Genomic DNA, 14,624 nt, shown 5'->3' with positions numbered 1-14,624 from the left:
ATTGAAACAATCGTTGTATCATTGTCAGGAATTTATATGCCACTATCACTCAGGTAAGCCAACAATGTGATCCTTGCCTCCAGACTAACCCCAAAATACGCCCCCGGCCAAAACTCGGTCAGACTGGGAGAGGCCATGGGCCTGTACAGCAGTGGAAAATTAACTTCTCAGAACTCCCAAGGAAAGGGGGGTATCAGTATTTACTGGTATTGACAGATACATTTTCAGTGTGGCCAGAAACATTCCCCACCAGAACTGTCAAAGCTCAAGAGGTGACCAGATTATTTTTACAAGAAATAATATCACGCTTCAGAGTTCCAGTCACAATATCCTCAGATAAAGAATCACATTTCATTTCCAAAATAGTGCAACAGATTAGTAGCCATCTGGGCACAGATTAGGAACTTCACACCCCATACCACCCCCAATCAAGCGACCAGGTGGAGAGAATGAATAAGACTGGGGCAAGAAGTTAATCTACCCTAGCCCAAGCTCTTCCACTAGCACTATTGCAAATTCAAACTAAACCTCGAGCTAAAGGAATGCTGAGTCCTTTTGGAATGCCTTATAGAAGACCATATAGAATACAAAGGGAATGTCCAGAATGTCCACCTACATGGTGGCATTAAGCAAACAGCTCAGAGTAATTGAGAAACATGTGGCTGGAACTCGGAGCAGGGAGTTAGATAGCCTGGGGATGATGTATATGTTAAGTCTCTTACAGAGAAGACTTCGGAACCACAGTGGGACAGACCACTGCAAGTACTTCTCACCGCCTTCACTGCAATCAAAATCAAGGAACAGGACGCCTGGATTCATCACTCTCGGGTGAAGAAGGCCCAGAAACCCCTTAAGGAGTGACGCCAGGAGACAATGAACTGAGATTAAAACTTACTCGGGCAAAATGAGTATATTGCGGTCGGGAGTAGCTCATATTTTAGTTTGTAGAATTGTATTGTGTGTAATCATAACTGAAGTTTCAGAACTTGAGAGTACCTCTGTTCAAAGTAATGCTAAATGGCCTTGGTCCCTGGCATTTAATCAGTATACTGGATCCATGGGAAAAACTTCTGAGATAAAAGATTTAAACATATCTACTGTAGTAATCCACGAGAATCAGATATGTGAGGAGCAAGAATGGCAAGAACAGGAACTCTTCAAGGAATCAGAGGAGAAGAAATCAAAGGAGGGTGCCAGGTCATCAATAGGGTAGCTTATGAGAGACCAGATGTAATTAGTATCTGAACCTCTCCTGGTGTATATGAACACCAGGAAATCTGTGATAACCTAAGTGAATCAGACTGTTGGTGTAATTTCACCTTGATACAGCCTGTAGAAGTGACCTGCCTTTGAGCTCGAATTAATATCAGACTTTCATTTGAATTCAAAGTGGATGTGACTGAACAACAGCTATTATTCAATCCAGAATGGTCTCTCAAACGTGTGGAGTTGATAATGCAAATTAACATCTCAAAAATCCAATCAGCCTGCTCCTCCTTCCTCTGAGGCGGTTGGATTCTGTTTAAAAGAGGTAGAGAGAGACCCCCCCTCAGAGCTCAGCAGCAGGCTGTAGGATTTTGAGCATCACTTTTGTGCTGAGTGTTTCAAGCAGCAGAAACCTGATCCCAGTTTCTTCTGAGGCACTGCAATGAATTTAGGCTCTTCTCTCAGATTTCCCCTTCACTATTTACTTGAGGCTTGGACCTGAAGCTAGGGGCAAGGTGGGTGAGGTTTCGTAGACCAGGAGAGACATTCCTGCTTGCCACACATCTGGGAAATCAGGTGCTTTGGAGGGGGAAGGAGATACCTGAGGTCTCTACATTTCATAACAAACATCTGCCTCAATTATGACATTAACCTCTGTCAGATACACTTGTGAAGTGTGTCTGAATTTGCAGTGTGAGCCCAGCACATCCCTCTAGCAGGGAGGGATGGTCATAAACAGAAAGCAGTTCCTGTTCCCCATAACAAACATCTAACTGGCATATTAGGGACAAGATTAGGAGTTTTAAATGGAATTGATTCAGAAATACTGGTGAATAAACTGGCCACTGCAGCAGGTAGCCTAACAAAATTGAAGCAGCCTTTATAGTAATCTCTATTGGCATTAGGAACTAGCCAGTGACAGATTTCAAAAGTACTGCCAAAGTAAGGAAGTATGAAAAGGCCGGGGACCAAGACCACAAGTTGATAGTAGAAGCACTTAGTATAGTACAAGATAATGTGTCCTTAGCTTTCAGTTGTATACAAGCACAGTTATGGATACAAGCAACAGCAGCTCTGATCATATGGGAAAGGGGTGAAAGTAATTTTCCAATTCAAGAAATTGTGTGGGATAATGCAATTGATGTTGGAAGGAAGTTTCAAACCTGGCGGACTATGGTGAATTTCACCTATGATCCTGTTTCTAATGTGGCAACTGCCTTTGTGCTTACCATACATAATGCCACTGTTTATGTTATCCATCCCATCGTTGCTCTAGGATTAAACCATGAAACTTAGAATCCTGCACTGCTAGAGAACAGATGGGATTCATTTGTGAAAGCAATACTATTAATGCTCAGGATGTGTGTTTGGACACTGAGCAGAGTATTTGTCGCTTCGAAATTCATCCAGTCACTGACCAGAAAACTGTGCTCGTATATACTGGAAAAGGGGGTATGCTTGAGAACTGCTTGTGCTGCTGTATGCTACAACGAATAGCTGTACTAACAACTTTGTCAAAAGCACATGGGGAAGCACTAAAAGACACTTACTGTTGTGAAGGTTTTCATTAAGTAAAAGAATTTACTTATTTCCTAGGAAAGGGGGAATGAGACAGAGTAAAGATCCATTCTGAATTAGGTGAAGTGTCTAAGAAAGGTGAAAAGTCTGTGAGGCCAAAGCTGAAGGAAGAACTCGCATGCCGAGACAGCAAGGAGACAGAGAAAGAAAAACAGAAAAGACCACAAGGCCGATTTGCCCCCGACTTAGAAATTCCTTTGATAAAGAAGAACTGGTGCTAAATGTCACACGGAATGAATATGTATGAACTTATTGTGAAACTGTATGCATATGCATTTGGAAGGGGGATAAAAGAAGACTCGAGGTCTTCAGAGGTACACATGCCTTGTTGGGGGACTTGCGTCCAGCGCGCGCCGTAAATAAACATACCGGGCTTTACAACTTCTATAAAGTTGTGAGGTTTCTTCTTTTCTCCGCAAAACAACCTCAAGTGCTGTTTGCAGTTCTGGTACCCCCAATTTAGGACATGGAGGAGCTGGAGCGTGTCCAGAGAAGGGCAACAAGGCTGGTGATGGGTCTGGAGCAGAAGTCCAGTGAGGAGTGGCTGAGGGAGCTGAGGTTGTTTATCCTGGAGAAGAGGAGGTTCAGGGGAGACAAGGCAGTGTCAGGGCACAGGCTGGACTTGATGATCTCCATGGCCTGTTCCACCCTTGCTGATTCTGGGATTCTTTGAAAGAACCCTTGGAGCAGTTGCAGGAGGAGCCCTGGGCCTCCTCTTCAGAAGCTCCAGCAGCCCAGGTTCTCCTGGCAGCCCCAAAGCCCATCCTGTCAGTCCTGCAGAGCCTCTGCAGCTCCTCCTCACTGCCCAGAACAGGGAGCCCCAGAGCCAGACACAGCAGCCCAGATGTGCCCCCCTGGCCTGGGGTGTCTCTGGCAAGGGAGCAGAATTAGGCACTGCAGGAGCCTGCAGACAATTCCTGCAGCACTTGCAGGATGATCCTGCTGCCCAAGGGACGTCCCCATGGTGCCAAGTCAGGAACTTCAATGGGGAGTGGGGCCAGAGAGAAAAGGGCAGGAAGGAATGGGCTGTTTGCAGGGGAGGGAACAGGGGTGGGCAATGGGAAGACATTTGTATCAGGAAGAGTAAAGAAAGAAAAGGTGAAGCCAAGGAAATGCTCAGGGCAGTTTGGGGGTGGCTGCCACGCAGCCCTGGCTCTGAGCAACGGCGTCTGCAGTGGGACAGGAAACTCCCAGCTGATGGGAACAAACTTTCTGGCTGAGTGCAGAGGCCAGGACAAAGCTGAGTGGTTTCCCTGGTGTTCCCCAGCCCTTGCTGGCCCCAGGGGCTGATTGCATTTGTGCTGCCTCAGGTTCATGTCCCCACACAAACAGCATGGGGGTGCTCCCCCTGCTCTGTGCAATGCAAACAGGGGCTGCTGAGCCAGTGCTGCCGTGTCTGTGCCTGCAAGGATGGGGCACCTGTGTGAGCTGGAGGAGAGGCCAGGGCTGCAGAGGGGGGATGTTGTTGGCAGCTCCATGAGGACGCTCTGGGACGCTGCCCTGGGCTGTGCAGTGCACTGGGGATGGATCAGCCCTCTGCTGCTCATTCCCATCTCCCCCAGGGCCCTTGCAGAGTCGCAGCCATGCTGTTTGCCCCCAGCCTGCCCACAGCCAGCCTGGGCTGCTCACGGGGGTTTTCTGTGCTGAGCAGCAGCCTGGGTGTGTTCTTGGGAGAGCCTGGGCAAGGAGCCTGGAGCCCCCAGGGCCTGGTCTGAGGCGTCAGTGCTGCCCCAGCAGTGCCCATGGCCTGTACCTGCTGCAGCCCTGGCACTGCCACCCCCAGGGCTGTGCCCGGTCCTGAGAGCACTCAGGCCCTGCAGCAACACCAGGGCTACCAGGGCAGCCAAGGGAATCTAGATAGCCCTGGCAGCTTTTGTCTGGGAGGTACCATTGGAAAACCATATAAAGAATTTTGGAGGCGGATTCTCAATTTTGGCCATGGATGGCTGGACTTGAAAGTGTTTTTTTCAATGGGAAGAAAAGAACAGGCCCCCAGTGTTTTGAAGGCACATGAGGGGTGGCCCCCAAGAGGCCAAGGCCAGCCAGAGCTGTCTGTCCTGGCAGGTTTCATATGGGAATAATCCTCGGATATAATCAGATTTGGGGGAGGAATCCCAATTTCAGTCTTGAACCCCTGGAGGAGAAGGACAGTTCTTTCCCACAGGAAGGAATGCAAAGAACTCCAGGGTTTCAGGGGATGGTAAGAAGCAACTCTCAACATGCCAAGGCCAGCGGGACCAGTCAAGCAGCCCCCAGGAGGCCCAGCCACCCAGACCTGTTCCATGTTCCTGGATCCTTGGGGCCCTGCAGCATCAAAATTGCCCCTTGGTTCCATGAGGCCCTGTAGGATCACCACAGATCTTTGTTTCCATGAGGCCCAGTGATATAACAATGGTCTCCTTGGCTCTGCAGTGGCACAATGGCCCCTTGCTTTCCATGAGGCCTTGCAGTGTCCAAATGGTTTCCTTCTTGCCATGGGACTGTACAAGGCCACAATGGCCCCTTGCTTCCATGAGGTCACAGTGTCTCCAAATGGCCCCTTGGTTCTATTGGGTTTCCTGGGATCACAGTGGCCCCTTGGCTCCAGCAGGCCTGGATGTGTTACACTGGCCCCTTGTTTCCATGGGGACTCACAGTGTCCCAATGGCCCCCTGCTCCCATGAGGCCCTGGGATGTCACAATGGTCTCATCGCTTCCATGAGGCCCTGCTGTTCCACAATGGCCCTTGAAGTGTCACAATAGTCCCAGTGGATTCCCCCGCTGGTTCACAATGGCCTCCTTTGTTCTGTAGTGTAACAATGGTATCCTTGGTTCCACCGTCAGAATGGCCCTGTGGTCTCATGGAGCCCCCACAGCCCCTTATGGAGCTCCACAGCCCTCTATGGAGCCCCACAGTGTCACTTTGATCCCCTTGAGTCCATGAGGCCCTGCTGTGCTACAAGGACCCCTTGGTTATACAAGGCCCTGCAGTGTCACAATGGCCCCTTGGTTCCAGTGGTCCTGAAGTGTCCTAATGGTCTCCATGGTTCCATGAGGCCCCACAATGTCACAATGGACTTTTGGTTCCATGAGCTTTCGTACTGTCAACAACAGTCTCCTTGGTTCCACAGTGTCGCAATGGACCCTTTGCTCCATGAGGTTCATTGGTGTAACATGGACGCCTTGATTCCCTGAGGTTGTGTAGTGTCACAATGATCTCCTTGGTTCTGGGGCCCTGCTGTGGCTGCTGTGTAACAATAGACCTGTGGTACCATGAGGTTCCATAGTGTCACCATGGTCCCTTTGGTTCCACAAGGCCTTGCTATGCCACAATGGCCCCTTGGTTCCATGAGGTTCTGTACTGTCAACAATGATCTCCTTGGTTCCGCAGTGTCACAATGGACCCTTGGTCCCATGAGGAGCCTGGCCTCCCACAGCCCCTCACAGCTCCCCATGGCCCCTCATGGCCCCTCACAGCCCCTCATGGCTCCCTCACAGCTCCCCATGGCCCCTCACAGCCCCTCATGGCTCACTCACAGTTCCCCATGGCCCCTCACAGACTCTTACAGACCCTCTCAGCTCCTTACAGCCCCTCATGGCCCTTCACAGCCCCTCATGACTCCCTCACAGTTCCCCATGGCCCCTCACAGCTCCCCATGGCCCCTCATGGCCCCTCACAGCCTCCCACAGCTCATGGCTCCCTCACAGTTCCCCAAGACCCCTCACAGACCCTCACTGTGGATGCTCTGGAAGAGAGAGAGAGAAACAGCAAGTGTTTCTCACAGCAGCATGTGAGAATTTTTAGGGTGTTGTAGGGATGTGATAACTTGTTAAGTATAAACAATCTGCAGGTGGTATTCTTCTACTTTGTCTTTCTGTTCTTCTCAAGGACAGTGTAATGTATTTTTGTTAACCAGCCAATCAAATAGAATAAATCATCTCACGCTATAAAAACCACAAGGTTCTCTTGAATAAAACCTTCTTTCACTCTCTCTACAAACTGCCTCCCGCCTGTTTCTGTGTCATTCTCGACTCAAGAGTGACACCTCACAGCCCCTCACGGCCCCTCACGCCCCCTCACAGCCCCAGACGCGGGGCGCCTCCCAGAGGAGGAGTCGGGCCCTGCTTGTTTTCCTTTCATTTCAGTCCCTTCATTACAGCGACAAGTAAAGAAAGGCTGAAATGGAGCCTTTCCCCAGCGCTTCCCTCGGGGTTAACTGCGGGCTGAAGCTCTGTGCTGGCCCCGGCCCCAGCGCCACCATCCCTGCAGCCGCCAGGCCTTTGCTGTCCCCCGTGTCCATGTCCGTTCCCTGTCCCCAAGTCCCGCCCGGCTCTGGCAGCAGCAGCAGCCGCAGCGCAGGGGACACCGGCCCGGCCCAGCCGGGGCTCCCGGCCAGGAGCAGCAGCAGCGCCGGCCCCTTCCCGCCTGCTCCTGCCTCGGCTCCCAAGGGCTTTATTCAGCTCAATTCTGGAGCAGAGCAGCCAGCACCCACACACAGCCCTGACTGCTCAGGGCCCGCCTGTGCTGCCCCGAGCCAGCCCTCAGAGGAAGAAAGGATCAGGTTCCAGCACTGTTTTCAATGCTCTTTTACTCACCCTGAGCTGACAGCCAGAGGTGCTTGTGCCTTTGCCTTGGGAATTGGGGATCATGGCTGCTCTTGGCCCTCTTCTGCTTGCAACCTGAATTTTATACATAAAACTGCAAGTGCCTCTTTCAGTTGGTGCTACGCACGGTGCTTTCATGACAATGAAGTCAGTATTTTTGTCGCAGACGTAGAGATCAGCAGATACTGGAATGCCCTCCAGCCTCTGAGCCCTAAGGCGAGGGGAATTAAAGCCACACAGGCCACATTTACAGTGCTCAAACACAGCCCTGTTGCTGAAGCTGTTGATATAGAATAAGCTGACAGAGGCCACCACAGAAATTGCCTCCATAGTGTGGAATTAAATTAAAAAATCCACCAGGAGAAACAGAAACCAGAACTACTTGACTCACTTCATGGCTCCTTCCCAGCAGCAGGAAACACAGATGCCCAGAGATGTTTTGCACTGCTGCTGCCCCCATTTTGAGCCCAGGCTCTGCCCAGTCTCAGCGGGAACCTGAGCCCAACCCAGGGAGTTCAGCGCATGCGGGGCCAGGCCCAGAGCCCCGGGCACAGCCGCCCATTGTGGGGCAGCGGCGCAGACAGAATGTCCTGCGGCCCAAACCTCCTGCTCCTGCCACACAGCACCAGCGCTCTCCCCCTCCTCCTCCTCTCCCAGCACGGCACAAATTCCAGCTTGGAGGAGGCTGCCCCAGACAGGGCTAGGGCTCCTGTTCCAGCCTGAGTGTCCCTGCAGAGGAACAGGGCATCTTTCAGGCACTTGCACAAGCTCAGACTTCTCACTTCATGTTGAACCTGGGATGCAATTGGCCTTGCAAAGAAAGCCAAAAGCCAAGGGAATGGATTAGGAATTACTGGAAAAAATCCTTCATTCTGGCAAGGTTCACCAGGTCATTCCCTGCACTTCTCCTTTTCAGATTCTTTCAGTTGGCTGCTCTGGGAGGTCCAGCTTGTTCTGGTGCTTCTCATGAACTGATTGTGCTCTTGATTTATGCACCAAGGCACCAGATGTGGAATCATCTACACTGAACTCAGAAACAAACTTCCCCTGTCAGAGCATTTTCACATTCCAGATAATTTTCAAGATGTCCAGTGACAGGTTGGAATGATTATCACACAACTCTCCACTTGTGGCTGCAGGCTCTGGAGATGCTTTCTATGCATGCAGCCAGGCTTGTATTCCCTAGCAATTCCTGGTATTGGTACCTCCTGTTTTCTTAACCTAGAACAGTACCAATGAAAACCTCACCAAAGGCACTACACCCCAGTCCACCAGGAAAAGAAAGGACAAGTTGTCAAGTCCTCAAAACCTTTGTCGTGCTTTGCTGCAGGAGTCCTGCTGCATGCACAGTGTGGAAAGGCCAGAGAAGCTGCAGTTGGTGGCACATCTTGTGACAGGAGCTCGACCTCATTCTCCAGGAAAGGTTTTTGAAAAGAGCAGACGGGGTCACAGAGAATATTTCTGTAAAACTGAATCAGCTTGTGAAAGTGAAATGGAAAGAAACCATCTGAAATGTTTTCCTCTCTTTATTTCTATGCTCCCCTTTTTCATCTTGCACTACTTCTCCATGCCATGAGTTCCAAATGGATCTCACGTCTAAGATCAATGACGTAGCGAGTTTTAGACACTCTAAAATACCATGAGCTGCACACAGTTTGCCTTCCCCTGGTTCTGTTGGAAAGCAGTGCTGGAGCCATCAGTGCAGTGCTTGGGTCGGGCACGAATCCTGCAGGCAGGGAATGTGCCCCGGCAGTGTGTGACCCTCAGCAGGGACAGTGCTCAGCAATCCTGCAGGCAGGGAATGTGCCCCGGCAGTTTCTGACCCTCAGCAGGGACAATGCTCAGCAATCCTGCAGGCAGGGAATGTGCCCTGGCAGTGTGTGACCCTCAGCAGGGACAATGCTCAGCAGCGTTGCTGTGCTCGGTCTCCATGGAACCATGCCAGGAGAAGCTGCTGAGCTCAGAAGCCATCGCAGCCCCCGCCCTGCTCCAGAGCCCCTTGGCAGGGTGGGCTCCTGCCCTGGCTCTGTGTGCCAGGAGCCGGCAGCGCTGGGTGCAGGGAGCCCAGGGAGGGCACAGAAACCCTGGGTGAGAAATGCTGGGGCACAGCGAGATGGGCGAGTGCAGCCGGCCAGGGCAGAGGAGCAGCACGCACAGGGGGCACAGCCTGCAGGACGGATGGCCAGGGGGAGAAAACAACAAACTGCTCAGGAGGGTGGAGAACAAACTTTTAGTTGCAAACTTCAGAGAATGAGGTACTTGGGAAATCTTAAACAGCATTGAATTACAGTAAAGCACCTCATATAGCACTGACTTCGCAAACTCTAACCTGCCCAACTTCAAGTTATGCAGATTTTGAGAAGAGGAAGTCAGGAGAAGAGAGAGAAGGAGAGAGAGATCCACAGTCAGTCTTGGATCTCAGCTGCTGTGAGCTCCAGGGCCATGGGACGTGTCAGTGTCACACCTGTGTCACAGCCTGACCTGCTCTGGTCCCTCTCTCAGGTGGGGTTTTTGGGGTGCCAGGGGCTTGGCAGCCACTTTGGGGCTGCACCAGAGGCTGCAGTGGCTGGGGTGGGGCGGTGACCACCCCATCTATGCAGAACTCTCCCTGCCCCAAACACACACTGGAGATGTCTGGGGCCGTTCATCATTTCTCTGCTCTCCAGCACCGAGGCAATGGACTCTGGATACAGCTCTGAGATCATGCCCAAGGCAACCACCCCTGGCAATGGGGCTCCATGGAGCTGCTCTCAGGAAACCCCCAAGAGCTGGGGAGTGCCCAAAAACTGCCTCAGAAACATAAGATACCCCAGAATCTCTTCAGGAATGTAGATTATTAAAAAACTCACTCAGTAATGGGCTCTCCCTCCCTTCATCATCCCCAAACTTTGGCTGTCTCATTCCAGACCCCAGCCCACCTCCCTAGTCCCAACCCCAACCCATCCCACCCCTTCTGGACATCATGACCCCCCCGCCCCCAAGCTGTACTTCCCCAATTTCCCACCTCCCAAACACCATCCCACCCATTCTGCCCCACCCAATGCCCATCTCACCCCTCAGGATTTGCAACCCACTTCTCCCAATCCCTTTCCAACCCCATTCCACACCAAGGGGCTGTGGAATCAAGGAATTTTGGGTTGGGAGTGAGTAGTTTCAGTGCTATTGAGGTGACAGATAAAACCCTATTGTCTCTTTGAGTGCCAAGAAAGGGAGACAACTAAACCAAACACCCCGAAAACCTCCAAACTCCCCCAATAATTTCCCTGAATCCCAGATTCCTCTGAAGCACATGTAAAAAGTGTTGATGAATTTATTGATTTTTACCCCAATTTTCTCTGTTTTAAAGGGATGAAGATGAATCCAAAGAAAATTAGGGTCAAAACAAAAGAATACCCAGCCATCTTCCCAATGCAGATCACCGGGAATGTGGGTCACCAGGGCTCTGACCAACATGGGTCCTCCCATGGGGAATGAAACTGGAGCAGTGCATGAAGCTCCTCCTGCACTCGGGGCACTCACAGGGCTGCCCTTACCGGTGCCTCCGTTGGTGTCAGGTAAAGAACGAGCGGTCTGAGAAGCTCTTCCCACACTGGGGACACTCACAGCGCCTCTCCCCGGTGTGGATGCGCTGGTGGGTGACGAGGCTGGAGTTGTGCCTGAAGCCCATCCCGCAGTTGGGGCAGCGGAAGGGCCTCTCATCTGTGTGAATCCGCTCATGTACGAGGAGGTGGGTGCTGGTGTGAAACCTCTTCTGACACTTGGGACACTCGTAGGGCCTCTCCCCAGTGTGGAACCTCTGGTGGACAACCAGGTCAGATCTGTGGCTGAAGCTCATCCCACATTCCAAGCACTCGTAGGGCCGTTCCCCAGTGTGGATCCTCTGGTGGCAGATCAGGTTGAATCTCTTCCTGAAGTTCTTCCCACACTCCAAGCACTCATAGGGCCTCTTGCTGTCATAAAGCTGCTCATGGGCCACCAGCTCTGAGTTCTGGCTGAAGCTCTGTCCACCTTCCGGGCACAGGGTGGGTCTTTCCTCCTCAGAGCACCCCAGGCTGGGTTTGCAGCCCCTCTTCCTGTGGAATCTCTGGGGATTTTCCTCCCTGTTGGATTCCTGCACTGTGAAGCCATCCAAAATGGCCTCTTCCACGAGGTTCTGCTGTGGGGATTTGTCCTCCCTGCTCTCCATCCTCAGCTCCTTCCCTGGCATAGGAAGGACAAGGAGAGGATGGGATTTGCCTCCACGCCAGAGGGAAGGGGAAGGAGATCCCCCCAGTGCATCCCCGGCAGGACGGTGTTGGCAGAAGGGCTGTCCTGCAGCTGGGGGCCGTGCTGGGCTGGGAGATGGAGCAGCAGAGAGGGGGAAAGGGGCACTGACTTCCTCCTCACCTGCCTGGCTGTCCCGGGGCATCTTCCTCTTCCTTGCAGCCTTCTCCTCTTCCATCCAGCCAAGGTTTGGGAATGGGAAATCCTGGCATGGGGAAAAACAAGGTGTGAATGCCTTGGGTTGGGGATTCCTCTCGCCCAAGTCTATCTCTAGAAGTCATCTGGTGTCCATAAAAACCTCCAAAAATCAAGAGTGAATAAAAAAAAGCCATCAGGAGTGTCCCATTTCCAGTCTTATCCCTCTGGAGTTCTGGTGGTCCCCTGTCTCAGGGCTGCTGAGGATCCCCCCTCTCCAGGGTCCTGCTTAGGGATGCTGAGGGGTTTTGGGGTTCCCCTCTCCAGCCTCCCTCTGGTCCAGCTACTTGGGGCTCCCCTCTCTTCCCACCACCCTGTCCTGGTTTAGGGCAAATTTGGGAGAAAATCTCCAAAAGATTTTCCTCTAGAAAGCAAATTCAAGTGGCCCCTCTCCCAACCAGATTAAGAAAATATTTTCTCAGAGAAAAGGAGAAAAAACCTGTTTATTTAACAGGCAAAGCATTCACCAGCACAAAAAAAATTAACAATATTAAAAAAAAAAAAACCTCTTGCTGCTCCAAAATAGATGACAAACTCAAAAAGTCCCTCTGTGGGCTGTAACTCAGCTCACTCAGTCTCATATCAGTCTCTTATCAGTCCCTCCAGCACTGGAAATGCGGCAGCCCAGGCCCAGCCAGGTGGGCCACAGTGGGAGCTGCCGGTGGTGTTCAGGGTGTTCAGTCCAGAGCAGGATTAAACAGCTCCAAAGAAAAAGAAAAATCACAGTCCAGGGAACTTCTCTGCCTCAGAGAGCTAAAAACGAACTAAAAGCAAAGGAGAGCTCTGTCCTGCTGTCTGTCTGTCCACAGACAACAGATACCTTAGGTTTTAAGTTTTTCTGTTTTGCTTTGTTGTTCAGCTTTTAGCTTTATATTAAGTGTTACTGGGATCTTTTCTCAGGGTGGTGAAGACAAAACAATCCTGGTCTAGCTGGAGACTCAAGGACAATTTCTTCAAACTTCAGGCCCAAAGCATAAACAACATGGAAAGAAGATAGCAGGCAAGCAAGCAAGGAAGATGTAACTTCATAATTTGAAACTATTAATTGAGCAGTTAACTTCTATATACAAATGGACTAAAACTTATAAAAACGTGAGATCTCATGACCAAGCCCTCTTTTGCTCCCATCTTGGAGCCATCCAGGCAGAGCCACAGCTGTGGCTCCTGTGCTGACATGGTGTGGCCTTTGAAGGCATTTCAGTAAAAATCCACTTTATTCCTCTTAGCTCCATCTGGTCTCTGTTCCAGTTCCTTAAGGCATCACAACAGTCCAGGAGCTGGAATGTGGAGGAGTGAGTGCAGTTTCTGAAAACAAACTGCAGCTTCTTCCTCCTCCCCTTCGCTCTCCGAACCAGCCTTAAAGGTGCAGAACTCATTTCTGGGCTAAACAGACCGATGGGGTACGAGCATCATGAAGTCACCCCAGGACACCCCTGTCAGGGTCAGGGGGTCCCGTCCCCGCCTCATCTCCGGGCTGCCGGGGGTCCCCCAGCTCCGGTATCGCCCCTTCCCCTCTCCACGCCCCGGGGATCCCCCCTTCCACAGCCCCGGCTCTCACGGGGATCCCCAAACCAATGTCCCGCCCTGTCGGTACCGGGCCATCCCCACATGGACCCCCGGGACCCTCCGAGGGGCGATCGCGGCTGCTCTCCCCCCCCGAAAAAGCTCCTCTTGGGGAGCCCGGGGATACCCGGGGCTCGAGTCCGGGATCTGCCGGCTCCGAACACTCTCCAAAAAATCCTCCCGGAGACCCCTGGCTGGAGCCGGGGCGAGCTCGGCCTCCGCCCTCACCTGCGGCTCGGGGCTGGGGGCGATGCTCCCGGGGCAGGGGGTGCTGGAGGCTCGGCGTGCGGGCGCTGCGAGCGCCGCGATTCTCCCGCTCCCGCTCCTGCTCCTCCTCTCCCTCCTCTTCCTCCCGCATTTCCTCCGCTGCCAGCCCGGAACCCCTTTCCCACCGCTCTGCCCCGCGGCCCCGCAGCACCGGCTGCTGGGTGGGGGAGCCCCCGATCGGCCCCAGGGCTGGGCAGGGGCTCGGGGACCCCCCCGGGGCGGATCCGTCCCCCGGCCCGAGCCCCAAATTCCGCTCGGGGGCCGCCGGGCTCTGCGGGCCCGCCTGGCAACCGGTGAGTCATCGGCGAGAAAAGCTCTGGTTGGCTGAACATTGTTTAGCGCCTCTTCTGATTGGCTGGAATTATGACAGACGCTGCGCCCTGCGGGTGTCCCTGGGAGCTGCGGAGTCCGGCCCAGAGCCTTTTCCTATTTCTGTCTGTTCTCTGAGACCTCTTTCCTTTTTCTTTCTCTCTCTGAGACCTCTTCCCGATTTCTTTCTCTCCTTCTCTCTACCCCATTTCTTATTCAGTTCAATCCAAGTTCGAGCAGATCCGCATGTTGCGTTCCCATGGTCTCATTCGCTCCTTCCCTGGGACAGAGGCGTCTCTCCCTCGCGAAATCGTAACCCATGGGCAGGGTCCTTTCGCAGCCCAATCCTTCCAGGATTTTGTTGGGGACTCGCTCCCATTTCCTATCTCTCTCTGCTTCCAGCGGAGAAGGTGCTGGAAAATGCCCGGCAAAACCACCTTTGATATGTGCTCTGGGAGCCCACAGAGCTGCTGGACCTTGTCCCCTGGCCCTGCACAGGTCCTTGGGAGGCACGGCAGGAGCAGCACCCTGGGAGCCTCAGGAATGCCCCTCTGGCATCGATGGCACACACTCCCATGTGCTGGAATTCCAGTTCCCAGCCAGGAAAAGATGTTCCTGGCCTGGAAGGCAAAGCTCTTAAGAAGGGACTGAAAGCCAAG

The 14,624-nt window shown here is 52.5% G+C and overlaps 1 protein-coding gene across 1 annotated transcript; it reads right to left on the bottom strand.

The window, feature by feature from the left end:
* Window positions 1-10,681: 10,681 nt before the first annotated feature.
* On the bottom strand, window positions 10,682-13,655 carry LOC134420521 (zinc finger protein 572-like). Its single transcript, XM_063160677.1, has 3 exons — window positions 13,618-13,655; window positions 11,755-11,836; window positions 10,682-11,568 (listed from the first exon to the last, which is right to left on the bottom strand). The coding sequence occupies exons 2-3, from the start codon at window positions 11,807-11,809 to the stop codon at window positions 10,919-10,921; spliced, it is 705 nt and encodes a 234-aa protein (XP_063016747.1). The 5' UTR covers window positions 11,810-11,836; window positions 13,618-13,655; the 3' UTR covers window positions 10,682-10,918.
* Between the last annotated feature and the right edge of the window lie 969 nt (window positions 13,656-14,624).

This window comes from Melospiza melodia, chromosome 7 (genome assembly GCF_035770615.1).
Source record: "Melospiza melodia melodia isolate bMelMel2 chromosome 7, bMelMel2.pri, whole genome shotgun sequence".
In the NCBI taxonomy this organism is placed as follows: Eukaryota; Metazoa; Chordata; class Aves; order Passeriformes; family Passerellidae; genus Melospiza; species Melospiza melodia.
Note: the sequence above shows the minus strand (reverse complement) of the source record. Positions and strands in the feature narration are given on the sequence as shown.

Coding starts and splice junctions, on each gene's coding strand:
- LOC134420521 (XM_063160677.1), bottom strand. CDS start 11,809: ATGGAAGAGGAGAAGGCTGCAAGGAAGAGGAAGATGCCCCGGGACAGC. Junction 11,569..11,754: donor GCCCCGGGACAGCCAGGCAG/GTGAGGAGGAAG, acceptor TTCCTATGCCAG/GGAAGGAGCTGAGGATGGAG.